Raw genomic sequence first — 17033 nt, 5'->3', positions numbered from 1 at the left:
TTTTGCAGGTAGACCATTTTTTTAATAGACTCAAGGTGAAAGAGGGCAAAAGAAAGGAGAGTCAAGGCTAATAACGAAAGCAAGTATGCACCAAGTGTTTAGTATATAACAGTGCAATCATTGTTCAAGCGATCCACATGAGCTAGGTGCTATTAGCACTTCCATTTTACAGATCAGGAAAGGGCGCAGCGAGGTTAAGCCACTTGCACAAAGTTGTACCCTCAGTAGGTGGCATTGCAAGAACTGGAATCCAGGCACACACACAGAACCATTCCTGCTCCTAATTTAGATACCTTTGTGGTCACGTTTATGCTCCTCATCTTAGGGTTTATACTCCCCCACTCCACCCTTTTCGCCAGCCCTGTGGCTGGGTCCTAGAGGCGGTGGTCTTTAGGGAAAAGCATATGTCATAGGGATAGGGCCAAGTGGGAATTCTAGTGAGGCACATATCTGGTGGAGGAGGGAGGGGTGGGTAGGTCCCCTGCTAAAACAGTGCTCTTACGCCACGTATGACGCAAATAAGCTAAGCGTAAGAGCCGGGGGTGGACGTGTCGTCACTGCCCGCCCGGGGTTGGCCAAATTGCAGCGAGAGGGGCGTGTAGACCCCGCCTCGTAGGTGGGTGGGGAGTGGCAGGCCCCGCCTTGGACCCTCCGGCAGGCTCCCGCCAGCGTCGCTGCAGCTCTAGCTGGGCAGCCAGCGCGCGGAGCCCGGAAGGATGCGGCGCCCGCGGCGGCCTGGGGGTCCCGGAGGATCCGGAGGTCTCCGGGTGCTCCTCTGCCTCCTGCTGCTGAGCTGCCGCCCGGGAGGCTGCAGCGCCATTAGTGCTCACGGTCAGGAGGAAAGGGGGGAGCCGGGGTAGAGGAGCATGGTGCCGGGAGCAAAACTCAGTGGGGGTTGCGGGGCAAGTGTCTCCAAGGTGGGGATCGCGGGTAGAATATGTGTGGAGTCGGGTAGGGGGAGGCATTGCGAGATGAGGACGACAAGAGGGCGTCAGACAGGAAAGGGGCGTAGGCCTGGAGGCTGGGCTGGGAATGTGGGGCGGGACCTTAGAGAAGTGGGCTCAGGGGAAGATCGCGGGTTTGGGGGGAGGAAGGGGGGTATATGGACAGAGGACTTAGAGACAGGCTCCAAGTCCACGGGCGAAGCAACTCGTGCCGAGGCGCCAAAGTGGCGACCGGTGCTGAGGGGTGGCGAGGGGGGTAGGAGGAGGGCGGGGGCATCCTGATCTCCGGGAGATAGGCGTCGGGGCCGCGAGCTTAGGAGTCCCTGCTCCCTGTAGAAAATCAGGCCGAGGGGAGAGTCAGGGTTTCTCTTTGTGCCTAGAGAGCCCGATTGCTGTGTTCTGATCTCCGACAAGAGGGCGACGGCTGGGGGAGGGGACAGAAGAGGGTGAAGAGGGAAGGGTCCTCTCCCATCCCCTTCCCCACAGCCTGGCCCAGTGCTGACTCACTTCTCATCGGGCAGAGACAGTCAGCGCTGACTCATGGGCCGGGGGAGGGTGGGGGTTAGGGGCTCCTGGGAGAAGGGGTGCAGCCTAGCCGTCTGGCGCCCTCCTTCACCACGGGCTTGGAGGCAAATGAAGGATACTTCCTGTGGCGCCGTGTTGGTAGGATGGTAGATGAAGGCTGGAGCGAGCGGCGGAGGGGTCAGGTCCCGTGGAGACTCCTCGCCCTGTTACCCCTCCCTTCCCATAACTGCTTCCAGGCAAGCCCTCCGCGGCTCCAGGCTCCAGGCTTCAGCACCGCGGACAGCGCCAACGGGCCGGGGCCATCGAGAGTGGGGACAGTGTGGGGAGCACTGGCTTAAAGTCACCCCACCCTTTTCCCTTTCCCGCACAGAAGAGAGATGTGCTAGGGTTTTTACCGCTTCTGAGTCCCGGGCTATCATAGTTAGGATGCTTTTGGAGATTTGGGGAGGAAAATCCCCCTTTCCTCAGAATTTGGCCACAAACTCCCCCATGGTAATTCTATGAGAATAGAAGTGTGTGATCCTACCCCCATGCACATGGAAAGCTCCTTTTCCCCATCATTCGGTTAAGCAAACTGAACCTTTATGGAAAGGATCCAAGACTCACAGATGCTTAAAACCCAAAGCCAGACACTGTGTTTCCTTCTCTTAAGAATTCTAGGCCTCTTCCCTCCTCTTCCTTAGGATGGAAAAATAGACCCATCTGCTTCTCCCTTTCCCAGCCTGTCCATTCGTCTGACTATTCTATGTGTGGTTGTCTGAACCTCTGCTCACCTGTCTCTCTACAGGCTGTCTGTTTGACCGTAGACTCTGCTCTCACCTCGAAGTCTGTATTCAGGGTGAGGCCTGGGTATAGGATTTACAAGATGGGGGGACACAATAGACTTGGGGGGGGAGGCCTGGAGGGGAGAAGGGGTACTGGGCTTGGGCAGAAGGGCAACTAGCCTGGAGGAGCAGACCTCTCTGAAGCCAAGAGAGATGTGGAGAGTCCTGCCCATTTGTAACCTGGACTTTGAAAGGCTTTTTTGTTCACATCCTGTATTAACACAACTTTTGTGCTCTTAGATGGCTTATTTGGACAGTGCCAAGTGGGAGTGGGGCAGGCTCGGCCCCTTTTGCAAGTCACGTCCCCAGTTCTTCAACGCTTACAAGGTGTGCTCCGGCAGCTTATGTCCCAAGGTGAGGTCTTTGTGCACTGGAGGAGAGACTGGAACTTGATTAGATAAGGGTGGGGAAGTGAGGGGCCACCTGACTCAAGGATTTCTCTCAGGAAACATTTCTATCACACCCATTCTTAGAGCCACACCCTTTCAGCCCTTGCTGGGCAAGGAAGCAAGATAGGAGTGGAGTGGAACCCTAGAGATGGGCTTTTCACACTTAGACTCTCTGGAGGAGTCCAGAGGAGGCTTCTAGTAGAAGCCACTGGAAAAAAGAAAACTAAGTTTCAGGATTAACAAAAAGAAGAATATAAATAATAATTATGATAATAATAATAGCATTTATTGAAAGTTCACTATGTGACAGGTACTATTCTAACCACTTCATATTGTGTTATTTTAATTATCACAACAATCTTAGGAGGTATAAACCCCCATATCACAGATGAGAAAACTGAGGCTCAGAAAATTTCAGCAAATTGCCCAAGGTCACACAATTAGTGAATGGCAGAGGATTGAAACCCAGTCTTACTGGAGGCAGTCTGACTCCGAAATCTGTTCCTGAGGGTGGGAGGAGGACAGCTCAGATCACCCACCAGGTCTCCGAACCTCTCCACTGCTCCTCTGCTCTGTCACACTCAGTACACTGCAGGGAAGGGGTACAGTGGTGATCTCTACTGGTCCCTGTTACTGGACCCTCAGACTGTGCTGAGCCAACCTTACCCTATCCTGTCCCCTGGCAGGATTGTCCTGGCATGATGACCTCACCCAGTATGTGATCTCCCAGGAGATGGAACGCATCCCCAGGCTTCGCCCCCCTGAGCCCCACCCAAGGGACAGGTAGGCACTATTTCTCAACCACTAGCACCATAAGGCTGGTGGGTCTGTGGTCTTGCTGGTGGACAGAGGGAGGGAAATGGGTGCCAAGGTCAGCAGGCTGAGGTATGGGTACAAGAAGTACAAGAATGGTCATATACCCGATAGGAGCTGAGTTCATCCCCAGTAATCCAGAAAAACGGGGATATTTTTTAAATGTTGTGAAAACTTGGATATTTGGTATTTTAAAAGAAGCATCAAAGTAGTCTTCCTGGGAAAATTAGAATTTTATTGGACTGAAGTTGTTTAATGTTCAGTTTCATTACTGTGTTGAATTGTATATGGTAGGCGATACTGTCATTTTTGTGTGGTAAGGGCCTCTGGAGGCATTGTTCAGACCCTGTAAAGCAGAGGAAAGTAAAGGAGGGCATGGGGCACAGATGATGATACCAGTGTGAAGAAGGTAGAGTGGGGTGGGGGTGCAGAGTATTGAATATTTGAACCTACATGGAGAGTAGGGGACATGCACACAGGGGCAAAGGGGCAGTGCAGCCACAGTCCATCTAGAGAGGCTCCAGGCTGCCTTCCTCTGCTGCTGTTCTCCCCTTCTCCATCCCTAGCCTCCTGTTTCCCTAGTTTCTGCCCCTGTGTTTCAGGGACCCAGGCTTACCAGCGAGGCTATAACTTCTTCCCCAGGCTTGGCTTCCTGGCCTTCCCCATGCTGCTCTCTCCTCCCCTGAGCCTGCCTCACTCTAAACTCCTGAGCCTGTCTGGCCCCACCGGCTCTGCCTTGTAGGCTCCATATGCCCTTGCCCCACACACCAAGCTCCTCCCCTCCCACACACACTTTGCTTTCCTCCCCAGATCTGGCTTGGTGCCCAGGAGACCTGGTCCCGCTGAGGAACTGCTTTTACAGGGCATGCCCACTGGTCCCGCCCCTGCAGCCCCACACCGACTGCTTCGACCTCCAGCGGGTGGGGACGGGGCTGGGGCTGGCTCCTCCCTGTCCCCTCTGCAGGCTGAGCTGCTGCCCCCGCTCTTGGAGAATCTGCTGCTGTCCCCACAGCCCCCTCACCCTGCCCTGAGTTATGAAGCTACCCTGCTGCAGCCCTACCTGTTCCATCAGGTGAGCCCTAGACACTGCCCCACCCTCGCCCCAATCCCCCAGCCCTGATGTCTGCTCTTAACCCGGATCTCTGGTTTTCCACAGTTTGGCTCCCGCGATGGTTCCCGGGGCTCAGAGAGCTCCCCAGGGATGGTCAGTGTTGGCCCCCTGTCCAAGGCTGAACCCCCTGCCCTCTTCAGCAGAACTGCCCCCAAAGGCATGTTTGGGGCTCACCCCGGCCACTCCTATGGGGACCCTCCAGGGCCTTCACCTGCTCAGCTTTTCCAGGAGTCAGGTCTGCTCTACCTGGCCCAGGAGCTGCCAGTGCCCAGCAGGGCCAGGGCACCAAACTTGCCAGCACAAGGGGCCAGCAGCCAGGCAGAGGACTCCTCAGAGGGCTATGAGGAGGAAGGACTGGAGGGTCTCGGAGAGAAGACTCCTTCCCCAGCAGAGCAGCCAGGTACTAGTCCTCAGCATCTGCCTGTGGAGACTGCTTTGGGGGGCTATCCTGACTACCCCTGTACTTGTTAATTTGTCCTTAAAGCCATTCAAACATTGAACTAGTGTTTACTGACAAACTCATCTATGCCAGGCACTAGGTAGACAGTGTGGGAACAGTGGGGGTGGAGCTGACATGACTCTTTCAGATGGGGAGTCTAGGTGTCCATGGTCAGCCTAAGTTTGGTCTTGGCCCCAGGAAGGTCTTTCCCCCAAAGTGTGGACAAGGGCTGGAAGGGGAGGACATTAGTGCCTTGGTGTTTGAGAAAAACCTCTTAAATGTGCTAGTCCCCTCCTACCCCCAACTCATGCATCTGAGTCCTACAAGCCCATTTTGCCACCAGCCCTTAGCTCTGTGTCTGGCTCCCAGCAGATGTGACTCTGCAGAGACTGGCAGCTGTGCTGGCGGGCTACAGGGTAGAGCTGCGTCAGCTGACTCCTGAGCAGATCTCCACTCTCTCCACCCTGCTGCAGCTGCTGCCCAAGGGTGCAGGACGAAATCCGGGTGAGTGTTCAGGCAGAGAGACTAGCAACGGTCTCGTGCCCCACCTCTCAAGATCAAATGTAGCAGCCTAGAGGGGAAGGGTCAGGGTCAGGGTCAGAGTTCTTTTGAGACATGGGGTCATTGCCAGCAAAAGGCAGGGAGCAAGGGGGTGCAGTGATGAGCTGAGGGGTTAGACCAGGAAAGGACTAGCGGGTGGAAGTCATGGAAAAAGAAGTCAACAGGAGGTGTGAGCAGGAATCAGGAGGCACTGGGAAAGGTAAGTGGATGAAAATGAAGACCTAAAGAGGCCAATTCAAAGAAGGCAATATTTATGGGTAGAGGGAGAACTGAACAAATAGTTTTGAGAGGTGTGGCCAATGACAGAGGGAAGAGTTAATAAAACAATTAAGAAAGAAGCACAGAGCCCTGGCCAGTTTGGCTCAGTGGATAGAGCGTCGGCCTGTGGACTGAAGGGTCCCAGGTTTCAGGCTTGATCCCCAGTAGGGGCTGAGCAGGAGGCAGCTGATCAATGATTCTCTCTCATCATTTATGTTTCTATCTCTCTCTTCCTCTCTGAAATAAATTTAAAAAAAAAAAAAGCACAGAGACATGAGGCCATGCTAAGGATGAGACCAATGATAGAGTCTTGGTCACTGACTGAGAGGAAAGAGCCCACCGCAGGTGTAACAAGCTCAGGCCTCTGGCCCTTCCTGCCATCTGTGTTGTGTGGACCTTGGCCTTGGCCCTTTGCCCAGAGTCTTGTTTTTCCTGTCTCTACAGGAGGGATTGTAAACATTGGAGCTGACATCAAGAAAGTGAGTTCCCATTACCTCTCTGATTCATAAGTGCCCCATGGCAGCAAACCCCCTTGCTGAAATCTAAACCTCAGAATCAGGACCCAGAATCTGTATTCTCCAACCCCTCGTTTTGGGGAAACCGAGGCCCATAGTCATTGCCTAAGTTTCACCTCAAGTTGATGGCAGAGCTCAGACTAGAAGCTAGCATTTCTTGATTCACTGCTTTTTTCAATACATCATTTGAGATCACGCTCTGAGGAGCCCTAAGGGAAGTGGGGAGCTGTGAGCACGCAGGTTCCTAATGCTCCTGGAACTTGAGGAGCTCTGTTTCATGTCTAAGATTTTGTTGCTAAATCAGAGTCTAAAAACTACGTATTGACTGCCTATTCACCTTCTACCTACCAAACCACGCTCCCAAGATTCCCCCCACTCCAGCCCCATCCTGTGGATTATCACAGATCATGTTCCACTCATTCACTCCTTCATTTATTCATCTACTTGGCTTACTTTTTGGGGCGACCTCTCTGTACCTAAACCTGTACTGAGCCCTGAGGATACAGAAAGAAACAAGTTCTAAGCACCACTGTGCTCAAGGTCCAGGGTGTAGACCCCCAGCCCAAACCCACCCCCAGCCCTTCCACTATACAGAGACCATACTTTTATCATCTCTTCTAAACAGACAATGGAGGAGCAGGTGCAGGGTGGAGACGCAGCGGAGCCTGCACCCCCTACACCCTCCCTGCCTGGATACCCCACTGCCCACCCCATCTCCGATAAAGCCCAGCAGGTGCTGAGCTCTGAGCCCCCCAAAGCTGCTGGCCCCCCTGCCATGCCTATCCTGATGGAGAAGAAAAGTCCACTGGGCCAGAGCCAGCCCACAGTGGCGGGGCAGCCTTCAGCTCGGCCATCAGCAGAGGAGTATGGTTACATTGTCACTGACCAGAAGTAAGGGCTCCAGCCTGGGGAAGCCTTCCAGTCCCCTGGGGGTTGGGCTGGCTTGCCTGGCAGGAAGCAGAGAGTAGAAATCCACATGTGAAGTAGACAGGGGGGTGGGCTGCTCTGCACCCCTGGAGGTGGCCTGTTTCAAGAAAGTGGCCAAGAGGGTCTCCACCTCTTCCTCTGCCTGCTGCCCACCTCCAGGCCCCTGAGTCTGGCTGTAGGAGTGAAGCTGCTGGAGATCCTGGCTGAGCATGTGCACATGTCCTCGGGCAGCTTCATCAACATCAGGTGGGGCTGCTATCTGGCTGGGGAGGCAGGGATCTAGAAAGCAGGTGGCTTGAGTGGGGAGGTGGCTGGAGGAGCTCAAGGGAGGAGGGGAAGAGTCCAAGGTAGGGTTAGAGATGCTCCCAGATGCATTGAAGGTACAGCCACACCTAGCCCTGCAGCTGGCCTCATTCAGTGTCTCCCTAGCTTCAAATACCCTTGTAGGGCATCTCTGATTGGCTTCAACCCCACCCAATAATTGGAAGAGGGTCAGAGCTGGCCTCTCTTTCAGAGTCTTGGGTCTATGGTGGGTGAGGCAGTAACATAGCTCCTATTCGGCAGTGTGGTGGGACCAGCTCTCACCTTCCGCATCCGGCACAATGAACAGAACCTGTCTCTGGCTGATGTGACCCAGCAAGCTGGTAAATCCTGCCTGGCCCTAGCCCCAGCCCTAGTAGGATATACCCAGGCCCATGATTGATGTTCCCTTTGAAATAGTCCAAGTCCACATGGGCTCCGCCTGCCAACTGGCATAGCATGACATGAGGTGGGGACCAGATGGGGCTGGAGAGAGCCTGACCTATGTCCTCCCTGCAGGGCTGGTGAAGTCTGAACTGGAAGCACAGACAGGGCTCCAGATCTTGCAGACAGGAGTGGGACAGGTACGAGCTAAATGCACAATCAGTCAAAGCCCTAGAGGGCTGATGTTTCCCACAAGAGGTGGAGGCAAACTTGACAGGAGAACAGGGAGCTGAACCCTCATATACTTGGATGGCTCACCCACTTCTCCAAAGCAGCCCTTCCCCATGCAGTTCTTTTTTCTGGCCAGCAGATGGCCCCAGTGGCTCCTCCCTGCAGGACCAGCCTTCCATACATAGGAAGGCAGCATGCTTGGCAAGAACTAGTGGAGAGCCCCATAGCCTTCAGAGCAATCTCTAAATTCCAAGGGACAACCTTGCACAGAAAAGACATTAAACTCAAACTATATTTCGATTCTTCATCCAACACTGATGCCTCACAGTCTATTGGGTTCCTTGGGTTGTCTCTCCACTTCTCTAGCTCCATTTTTAAATGCAAGGACTCCTGGTGGGGTCACCCACTAAGCTTCCAGCAACTCAGTGTGGCTGAGTTGGTCTCATGGGGATTGAGAAGGAGGATTTGGGGTCCATCTGAGCCCTTCTGCCTGTACCACCATGCCTCTGCTCTCCCAGCTTTGCCCTAGGAGTTATCTTAGCAGGGAGTGTGGCATGGGACAGGGGTGAGAAGCGGCTCCTAAATCTCTCCCCAGCATGGCCCCCCTCGATTCTACCTTGTTCCCACAGAGAGAGGAGGCAGCTGCAGCCCTTCCCCGACAGGCCCGCAGTACCTCTCCCATGCGCTCAGTGCTGCTGACTCTGGTGGCCCTGGTGGGTGTGGCCGGGCTGCTGGTGGCTCTGGCCGTGGCTCTGTGTGTGCGGCAGCATGCTCGGAAGCGGGACAAGGAGCGCCTGGCAGCCCTGGGACCTGAGGGGGCCCATGGCGACACCACATTTGAGTACCAGGTGTGCAGCCCCAGAAGCTTGTCGAGGAGAGGGAATGGAAGGGGCTTGGGAGCCTGGATCTCACCTGGGATGAGGGTGGGGAGTTGAATGGGGAGTGAGTGCCCATCCCTCGGAATGTTTGGGAGGTGCTGGAGGAGCCCCAGTGGGAGTGTTGTGGAGTGTTTTGAATGGGTTGGAATAGGAAGCAGATGGTCCCTAAGTTCTTCCCAGTTCTACAATTCTGGGGTTCTGGGATCCCACTCTGTAATACAGGGGTCCTCAAACTTTTTAAACAGGGGGCCAGTTCACTGTCCCTCAGATCGTTGGAGAGCCGGACTATAGTTTTTAAAAAAACTATGAACAAATTCCTATGCACACTGCACATATCTTATTTTGAAGTAAAAAAACAAAACGGCAAAAACACCCGCATGTGGCCCGCGGGCCGTAGTTTGAGGACGCCTGCTGTAATATCTGAGGTTGTCATAGGCACCACCCAGGCAGAACAGCCCCCAAAAGGACAAGGGCCAGGACAGGAAGCTCCACCCCAGAGGAGATGGGTGTCATTCAAAATCAATCAAGGATGAGCCTGGGGATCCAGAATTGAACCCAGGACCCTGTTGAAAAGGCAACACTTGCACCCCTCTGGATCCTTCCTCTGCAGGACCTGTGCCGCCAGCACATGGCCACAAAGTCCCTGTTCAACCGGGCAGAGGGTCCGCCAGAGCCTTCGCGGGTGAGCAGCGTGTCCTCCCAGTTCAGTGATGCGGCCCAGGCCAGCCCCAGCTCCCACAGCAGCACCCCGTCCTGGTGCGAGGAGCCCGCCCAGGCCAACATGGACATCTCCACGGGACACATGATTCTGGTCAGGACCAGCCTGGGCCCAGAAGGGTGAGGGGCAGGATGGTGGGAGAAGCAGGGCTGACAGAGTGGCCCAGAGCCTGGCTGTGGGGTCCCTGCAGGCATACATGGAGGACCACCTTCGAAACCGGGATCGCTTGGCCCAGGAGTGGCAGGCTCTGTGTGCCTACCAGGCAGAGCCCAACACCTGTGCCACCGCCCAGGGGGAGGGCAACATCAAAAAGAATCGTCACCCGGACTTCCTGCCCTGTGAGTGAGTCCTGCTGGCTGACCTCTCTCTGCTGGGCATTCTGAAGGGTGTGGGGGAAGAGGCTGGGCTCCTGGTTCAAGCTAAGTGGCAGAAATGCCAGGACCCCAATAACTGGAGGGGATGCGGGGTCTGTGCAGATGATCACGCCCGCATCAAGCTGAAGGTGGAGAGCAGTCCTTCTCGGAGTGATTACATCAACGCCAGCCCCATTGTGAGTGGTCCTGGCTCCTGGCCCCACCTCTGCCCCATTTTTATTCTTTTCCCATAAACTCCATTCCTGTATGATCACCACCCACCCCACCTGAGGCCCTGGAATTGTGGGGCCTGATATCCTAACATGGAAATGGAGAGTTCTCAGGCTTCCCCAGACCCTGGCCTGCTCCCTTTGACCAACCCTTTCCACAGAGGCATTTCCCATTCTGGCTCATGGTGTATCTTCCCTGCCCTCAGATTGAGCACGACCCTCGGATGCCAGCCTACATAGCCACACAGGGCCCGCTGTCCCATACAATCGCAGACTTCTGGCAGGTGGGCTCTTGGAGGGAGGGCTTCTCCAGGTCCCAGGGAGTTTAGAACGGAGCTTACCCGAGTCTCTGTCCCCAGATGGTGTGGGAGAGTGGCTGCACTGTCATCGTCATGCTGACCCCCCTGGTAGAGGATGGTGTCAAGCAGTGTGATCGCTACTGGCCAGATGAGGGCTCCTCCCTCTACCACATATATGAGGTCAGCAGGACCCCACGGACCGGGGACAATGGGAGTGGGGAATGTGGAGGATAAGCATTCATACACGTATGAATATAGAGGTATATACACATACATATGCATACACACATATACTCACATACAGTCTAGGGCCCAGAAGCATTTTTTAAGGACCAATCATGAAAGTTACAGAAGTAAAACTATAAAACTGCTGAAACTGAGGCAAGAAGTTAAGAGCCAAGAGACAGGGAAGATAAGTATGCCCAAAGCCCATGATTTAAGACCTACTTCAATAATACTATAAGACCTACTTCAATAATACTTTAAGCCCAACCTAGCTCTGAGTTCCCTGGAAGCCAAAGTAAAGAAAGAAATACCATTAGTCACATGTGGCTTATAAAAAATAGGAACGCGCTTTTCCTTTAGGAGAGAGGATCGGTAGGGAACTGAGGCAAAGCAGGGGACGGGAGAACCAATTCCCAATGGGAGGGTCCCCCTGTATGACACGAGACACCAAGCGCACCACAGAAGCTTCTCATCACCAGACGAACACTAGTCTTTCTTTAAAAAAGTTTTTGTATTGGTCTTGCTCATAGTTAAAGAAAAAGTGTCAAATGAAAATATTGCAGAATTTCAGTTTATATGTGTGTGGCACAGACACTTTCCTACACTATGTGAGGAAGAGGAAGGAGAAACTGGCCTCAAGAAGCTCATACTAGTTATGTCTGGGTGGAAAAGCCACCAGTTGCCCTAAGCCGTAGGTAAGTGACACAGGCAGCTAGGATTCTCGGGCACAGCTGGGGAACTGGGGCAGGTGGTTGGGTAAGCTTCTTGAGGATTCAGAATTTGAAGGGGCCGATGAGGCTGGGAGGATTTGGAGAAGCCAAGGAGCGAGCACGCAGACATGGGAAGGGCCTGAGGTGCTCAGACCCGGACCCCATTCCTGGGCAGGTGAACCTGGTGTCTGAGCACATCTGGTGCGAGGACTTCCTGGTGCGGAGCTTCTATCTGAAGAACGTGCAGACCCAAGAGACGCGCACCCTCACGCAGTTCCACTTCCTCAGCTGGCCGGCAGAGGGCACTCCGGCCTCCACTCGGCCCCTGCTGGACTTCCGCAGGTGAGCTCACTGGATGTTGCTGGCCCCGGCGATCAATGGGGCGACCTGAGGGAGGCTCCAAAGAGCCGGGGATCAGGAGGCTGCGATCTGGGTTCCCCACGTTCTAGCCCACCAGATCCTCCTGGCCTTGGGAGACAGACCCTCCCTGACTCAGAGCCTGGCCTCATCTCCAGCTCCCCCTCCCAAAGGGCCCCAAACCAGGACTGGTGCTCTCTTTCCATGCCCATCCCTCCACCCCTGTGGTCCAGCTCCGTTTCTTCTCTATCAGATGTTCTGCTGTCTCTCTCTCAGGCCCTTTTTCTCCCCTGCCTCTCTGTCTAGCTCCTTCTTATTTACCTACTTCTCCCAAGAGAGGCTCACCTTATTTCTGGCTCCTCCCCTCTCCTTCTCTCTCTCTACTTGGCCCCTGCCTCCTGGCTCTCCGGTTTCCTCCTGTCCTGCTCTTCCTGGCCTCTGGCACTGTCTCTGTGTCTGCTGTCCCCTCTCTATCTCTTACTCCTCCTGCCCATCTCCCCTCTTTATCCCTCTCTGCCTCTTTGCCTCTGTTTGTTATTTCTCTTTCCCTCTGTCTTTCCCTCCCTTCCCTTTCCTCTCCACTCTCCCTCTCCTTATTTTTTTAATCTCTCTGTATCACTAGCCCATTTCTCTCTAACTGTACCCTTTCTTGTTCCCAACCATCTTTTTCTTCACTTCCCTCCCATCTGCCTCTTTTGTCTGTCCGCCCCCTCTTTGTCTCTATATGTCTCCATCTCCCCCTCCCTTTGTCTGTCTCCCCTTCTCTGTCCTTCCCTCTCCCCTCCCTCTTCTGCCTCTCTCTCTCTCTCTCTCTCTCTCTCTCTCTCTCTCTCACACACACACACACACACACACACACACACACACACACACACAGCTGCCAGTGTCATTTTTGTGATCTGCAGCTAGTATTCTCACTCCAGTTGCATAGTCACAAAAGTGATCATTGGCAGGTGTGGCTGCTGCATGGACAAGACAGACAGAACACAGGGTCCAGGGACCACCCCAAAGGCTGCTGGGAGAGCTGGGGTTAGGGAGACACGGAGAAGGGACAAATCAAAGGGAGTGCCCGGGGATCTCTGGATTCTTGGGGACTCGGTGGAATGGGGTGGGGGCTGGGACAGGAAGCTGAGGGACTCACCCTGTCCTGACACCAAAGCCACAACCAGGGCAGGCCTCAGCTTCCTGAGCTTCCCTCTCCCCAGACAGGGGGCTGAAGCCTGTCACACTGGCGGGGCCTCCCCCGCGCTGCGGCCTCCTCCTGCTTCTTTGCCCCTTGCCAGGCTAGCCTGAGGTCTCTAGGTGCTGGGCAGAGAGCAGGAGCAGAGTTGGGTGAAGACCCGGGGAGAGTTTCTGAGCCTCAGAACAATGGTTTCTAACTGAGACCCATTGGGCCTGAGGCACTGGCTTCTCAAAACCAAGGCCAGGGGCATCAGAGCTATTTCCTGTTTTCCACATTTTAAAAATCTTTCTAGAACCTGGACCCATTTTAAGGCTGCCCAGGTAAGCTAAAAAGTTATGTTCCTTTGCTTTAGGCTGAATTATGTAAACCCTGTTTGCATTAGGCACCCAGAACAAATTAAGTGCTACTTAATATAGTATTTATTGAACCAGAGGGAAGTCTCAGAAAGTGACCCCGAGCAAGTTCATTGACCTCCCTCTGTTTCCTTACCTGTGCAATGAGATGATGACCCAGCCATACTTTAGTGGGATGTGGCAAGAATCAAAAGGATAAAGTCTGCAAAATCTAGTTTAAGTGCCTGGCACATAACAAGGCTCAATTCTCAATACTATTTATTATCATTATCATTATTATTAGATGGTTAGGAACCACTACTGCAACTTCTGTTCAACCCCAGCCCTCTGGCGTGTGAACGAATGTGCTAGAAAACTATGTGGACTCCTTTAAAATCACTCAAAGTCACCTTGCCCCTACAAGTCTGGGGGAATCTTCCCCTGAAACAATTTATTAACCCCTAAGACAGTCCTCCCTAGTCCTGGCCCATTGTGGGTATCAGGATTCTGCAGGTTACTCTCAAAGCAAGAAGGTTATAATGGGCAAGGGCAGCTCAGACTAGGTCACTAAAGGAAGGAGAAATCCTCTGCTCCTTGGTGAGCTGTGGTGAGGGCAGCAGAGAAGAGTCTGAGGTCCAAGTGGACCCCAAGTCTGAATGTGACCCAACCACGGAGTGCCTGTGCTGAGGTGAGGCTGACCCAGGGGGATAGGCAGCAAGTAGCACACTGCTTTGAGTTGATTGTCCTGCCCTGGACAAAGGAGCTTTGTGCCTAGAGCTATAGGACCTCACAGCTAATGAGCACTGAAGGGAACCTGAGTGGGTGAAGGGGTCAGCCTGGGCAGTTGTTGAGGAGGGCAGATGGGGTAGAGTAGTGATGTGGCAAGATTGACACCTTTGAACTCACCAAAAAGCCCATCCTCCCTGTACTTCTGGGAGATGTGGCTGTTAATATTACGTATTATTGTTAATAGTAACTACCACTTATTGAGCATCTACTGTGTGTTAGACCTGGCACTTAGTTATTTACATGGATTAGCTCATGTAGACATGATAAGAACCCTAAGGAGAAGTTTACTATTATTATCACCCCCATTTAACAGGTTAGAACACTGAGGCTCAAAGAGGTAAAATCAGTTGTTGCAGGTGTGTAGTCTGGGCACAGCGCTTGTAAGTGACAAGGCAAGCCCAGTGCGACCTACACCACCTCCAGTTCTTTGCCTTCAGCCCTGACTCCTCTCTCCAGCCCTCTTCCCTCCTCTGATCTGGGCTTGTGGGAGAAAAGAGAGAGAGAGGTCCACAGATGTGTGCTTCGCTTTTCCTTCCCCTCTGCTGATGCCCACTGGCCCTCACGCCCATGTCTTGTTGCAGGAAGGTGAACAAGTGCTACCGGGGACGCTCCTGCCCCATCATTGTGCACTGCAGGTGCGTGGAGAGGGGCTGTGGGATGGGGATGGAAGGGGACAAGACGGTTCGACCTAGCCCAGAGGGCCCTGAGGTGGAGCATTCCTGAAACTTGCCCCGCTGGGCCTACACCCTACCCTGTGCACATCTCCATGCACACTACCTGCCTGTCCCCTTGATGCCTGCTGGCAGTCTACAGCATACCATGTTTTTTAATGGCCCATGAGCTAAGAATGGTGTTCACATTTTTTAATGGTTAAAGGGGAAAGAAGAAAAATGAGCAACAGAGACTATACGAGACCCACAAAGGTAGAAATATATTCCATCTGGCCATTTACACAAAAACGGGCTGGAAACCCATCCCATTTCCTCCTCCCTCCTCCACCCTAGGGTTGAGCCAGGGCTCCTCTTTCTTTTTTTTCTTTAATATATTTTATTGATTTTTTACAGAGAGGAAGGGAGAGGGAGAGAGAGTTAGAAACATCAATGAGAGAGAAACATCCATCAGTTGCCTCTTGCACACCCCCTACTGGGGATGTGCCCGCAACCAACGTACATGCCCTTGACCAGAATCGAACCTGGGACCCCTCAGTCCATAGGGCGAAGCTCTATCCAGTGAGCCAAACCGGTCAGGCCAAGTGACACCCCAGAGGTCACAGGCTTCCAACTCAGGGCCCAGTTCCCAGGGCCCAGGTGCTGTAACCGTTCCCTCAGCCTTAGCTCACTGACACCCTCTCCGAGCCAGTTCTAATGGCTCCACCAGAGTCCTCCCACCCAGGCCTTCATATCTCCTCCACCCCTCCCCCTATCTGCTGGGTCCTGCGCTGAGCTGAGGCTGTGGCCCTCTCCTGTTTCAGTGATGGTGCAGGGCGGACTGGCACCTACGTCCTCATCGACATGGTACTGAACCGCATGGCAAAAGGTGAGGACCTTCCCCACAGGGCCTGCAGCCCAGCCCCAGGCTTTGTCCAATCCTCCAAGCCTCCCACCCCAGGATGGCCCAACTTTCTGGGTCCTGTCCTCCTCTGGACACCCCCTGAGCTGCCCTGTGCACCCTGCCCCCAGGAGTGAAGGAGATCGACATCGCCGCCACCCTGGAGCATGTCCGTGACCAGCGCCCTGGCCTGGTCCGCTCTAAGGTGACTGTTCTTCCCTGCCCCAACCCTCACTGCCACCTTTCCCCAGGAAAACCAGCAGCAGCTGCCTCTCCTGCCTGCCTCCCCGCCTGCTGTGTACACCCCCCCACCCCCCCCCACCCCCCCGCTCCCAAGTGACCTCCCAGCTCCGGTTCCTAAAGGCTCCTTGAGGCCTGAGCAGAGACCAGGCCTTCCCGTGACCCTCCTCCCACTGCCCTTCCCAGGACCAGTTTGAATTTGCCCTGACAGCTGTGGCGGAAGAGGTGAATGCCATTCTCAAGGCCCTGCCCCAGTGAGCCCGCGGGGCCCCCAGTGGGCAGCCAGGCTCCGTCCCTTCTATGCCTGTGTGAGCATCTATCTGTGTACCCACTCCTCATTCCCCACCCGCACCTTGGTCCCTCCTGGGCAAGGCCCTTCCAAGAGGAGTGTTGGGAAGGTAGGGGAAGGGGGAAGGGGCAGGCCTGCTCAGCCTCACACACGTGGAGCCCAGGGGTCCCATGGGGGAGCTGGCAGCCAGCCAGGAGGAGCGTTGTGGGCAGTCGCTGCACCCAGAGCCTCCTCCTGCCTGATTTCCCTGGCCCACCTCTCACTCTCCTGGATGCTCCTAACAAGTCTGTAGGGACACCCCCATCTCCCACCTTCCAGTGTGGACAGAACAGGGTGGAAGGGCCACCATCCCCAGCTTCCCCGGCTTCTCCAGCCCCTGCTGCCTGCTGTCCTGGCGCCCTGACCCACATTCTGGCCCCTCCCCTTCCTGCCCTCACCCTCAGAGCTCCTCTCCCAACACCCTGCCTTTGGTCACGTGCTGCTCAACTTTCTCCCTCTGGCACAGAACGTTTCTAGAAAAATCTACTTTTGTATCATTGTGAATAAAGTTAGTGTGTTGTGTGTGCAGCTGCAACCTGGACTCCCACGCACTCCTGTCTGCTCTGCTTCCAGACCGGGTCTGGAGCCAGCCTGCGGTCCTCGGGGGAGGCGCAGGCTCTCC

At 54.4% G+C, this 17033-nt stretch overlaps 1 protein-coding gene across 2 annotated transcripts; it reads left to right on the top strand.

The window, feature by feature from the left end:
- Positions 1–716: 716 nt before the first annotated feature.
- On the top strand, positions 717–16366 carry PTPRN (protein tyrosine phosphatase receptor type N; the record flags this gene model as incomplete). Of its 2 annotated transcripts, XM_079782342.1 has the most annotated exons (23): positions 717–831; positions 2257–2307; positions 2534–2647; positions 3369–3465; positions 4306–4567; positions 4652–5006; positions 5418–5549; positions 6309–6343; positions 7005–7270; positions 7466–7552; positions 7871–7950; positions 8126–8190; positions 8851–9069; positions 9710–9910; positions 10008–10155; positions 10294–10367; positions 10607–10684; positions 10760–10879; positions 11810–11976; positions 14877–14930; positions 15767–15831; positions 15975–16048; positions 16270–16366. In XM_079782342.1, the coding sequence occupies 23 exons, from the start codon at positions 717–719 to the stop codon at positions 16339–16341; spliced, it is 2931 nt and encodes a 976-aa protein (XP_079638468.1). In that variant the 3' UTR covers positions 16342–16366. The 2 variants fall into 2 exon arrangements, with proteins under 2 accessions (XP_079638468.1, XP_079638469.1); XM_079782343.1 differs by lacking the exon at positions 7466–7552.
- Between the last annotated feature and the right edge of the window lie 667 nt (positions 16367–17033).

Source organism: Cnephaeus nilssonii (assembly GCF_951640355.1).
Source record: "Cnephaeus nilssonii genome assembly, chromosome: 10".
Taxonomy (NCBI): Eukaryota; Metazoa; Chordata; class Mammalia; order Chiroptera; family Vespertilionidae; genus Cnephaeus; species Cnephaeus nilssonii.
The sequence above is the reverse complement of the archived record's forward strand: the minus strand, read 5'-3'. Positions and strand labels throughout refer to the sequence as shown.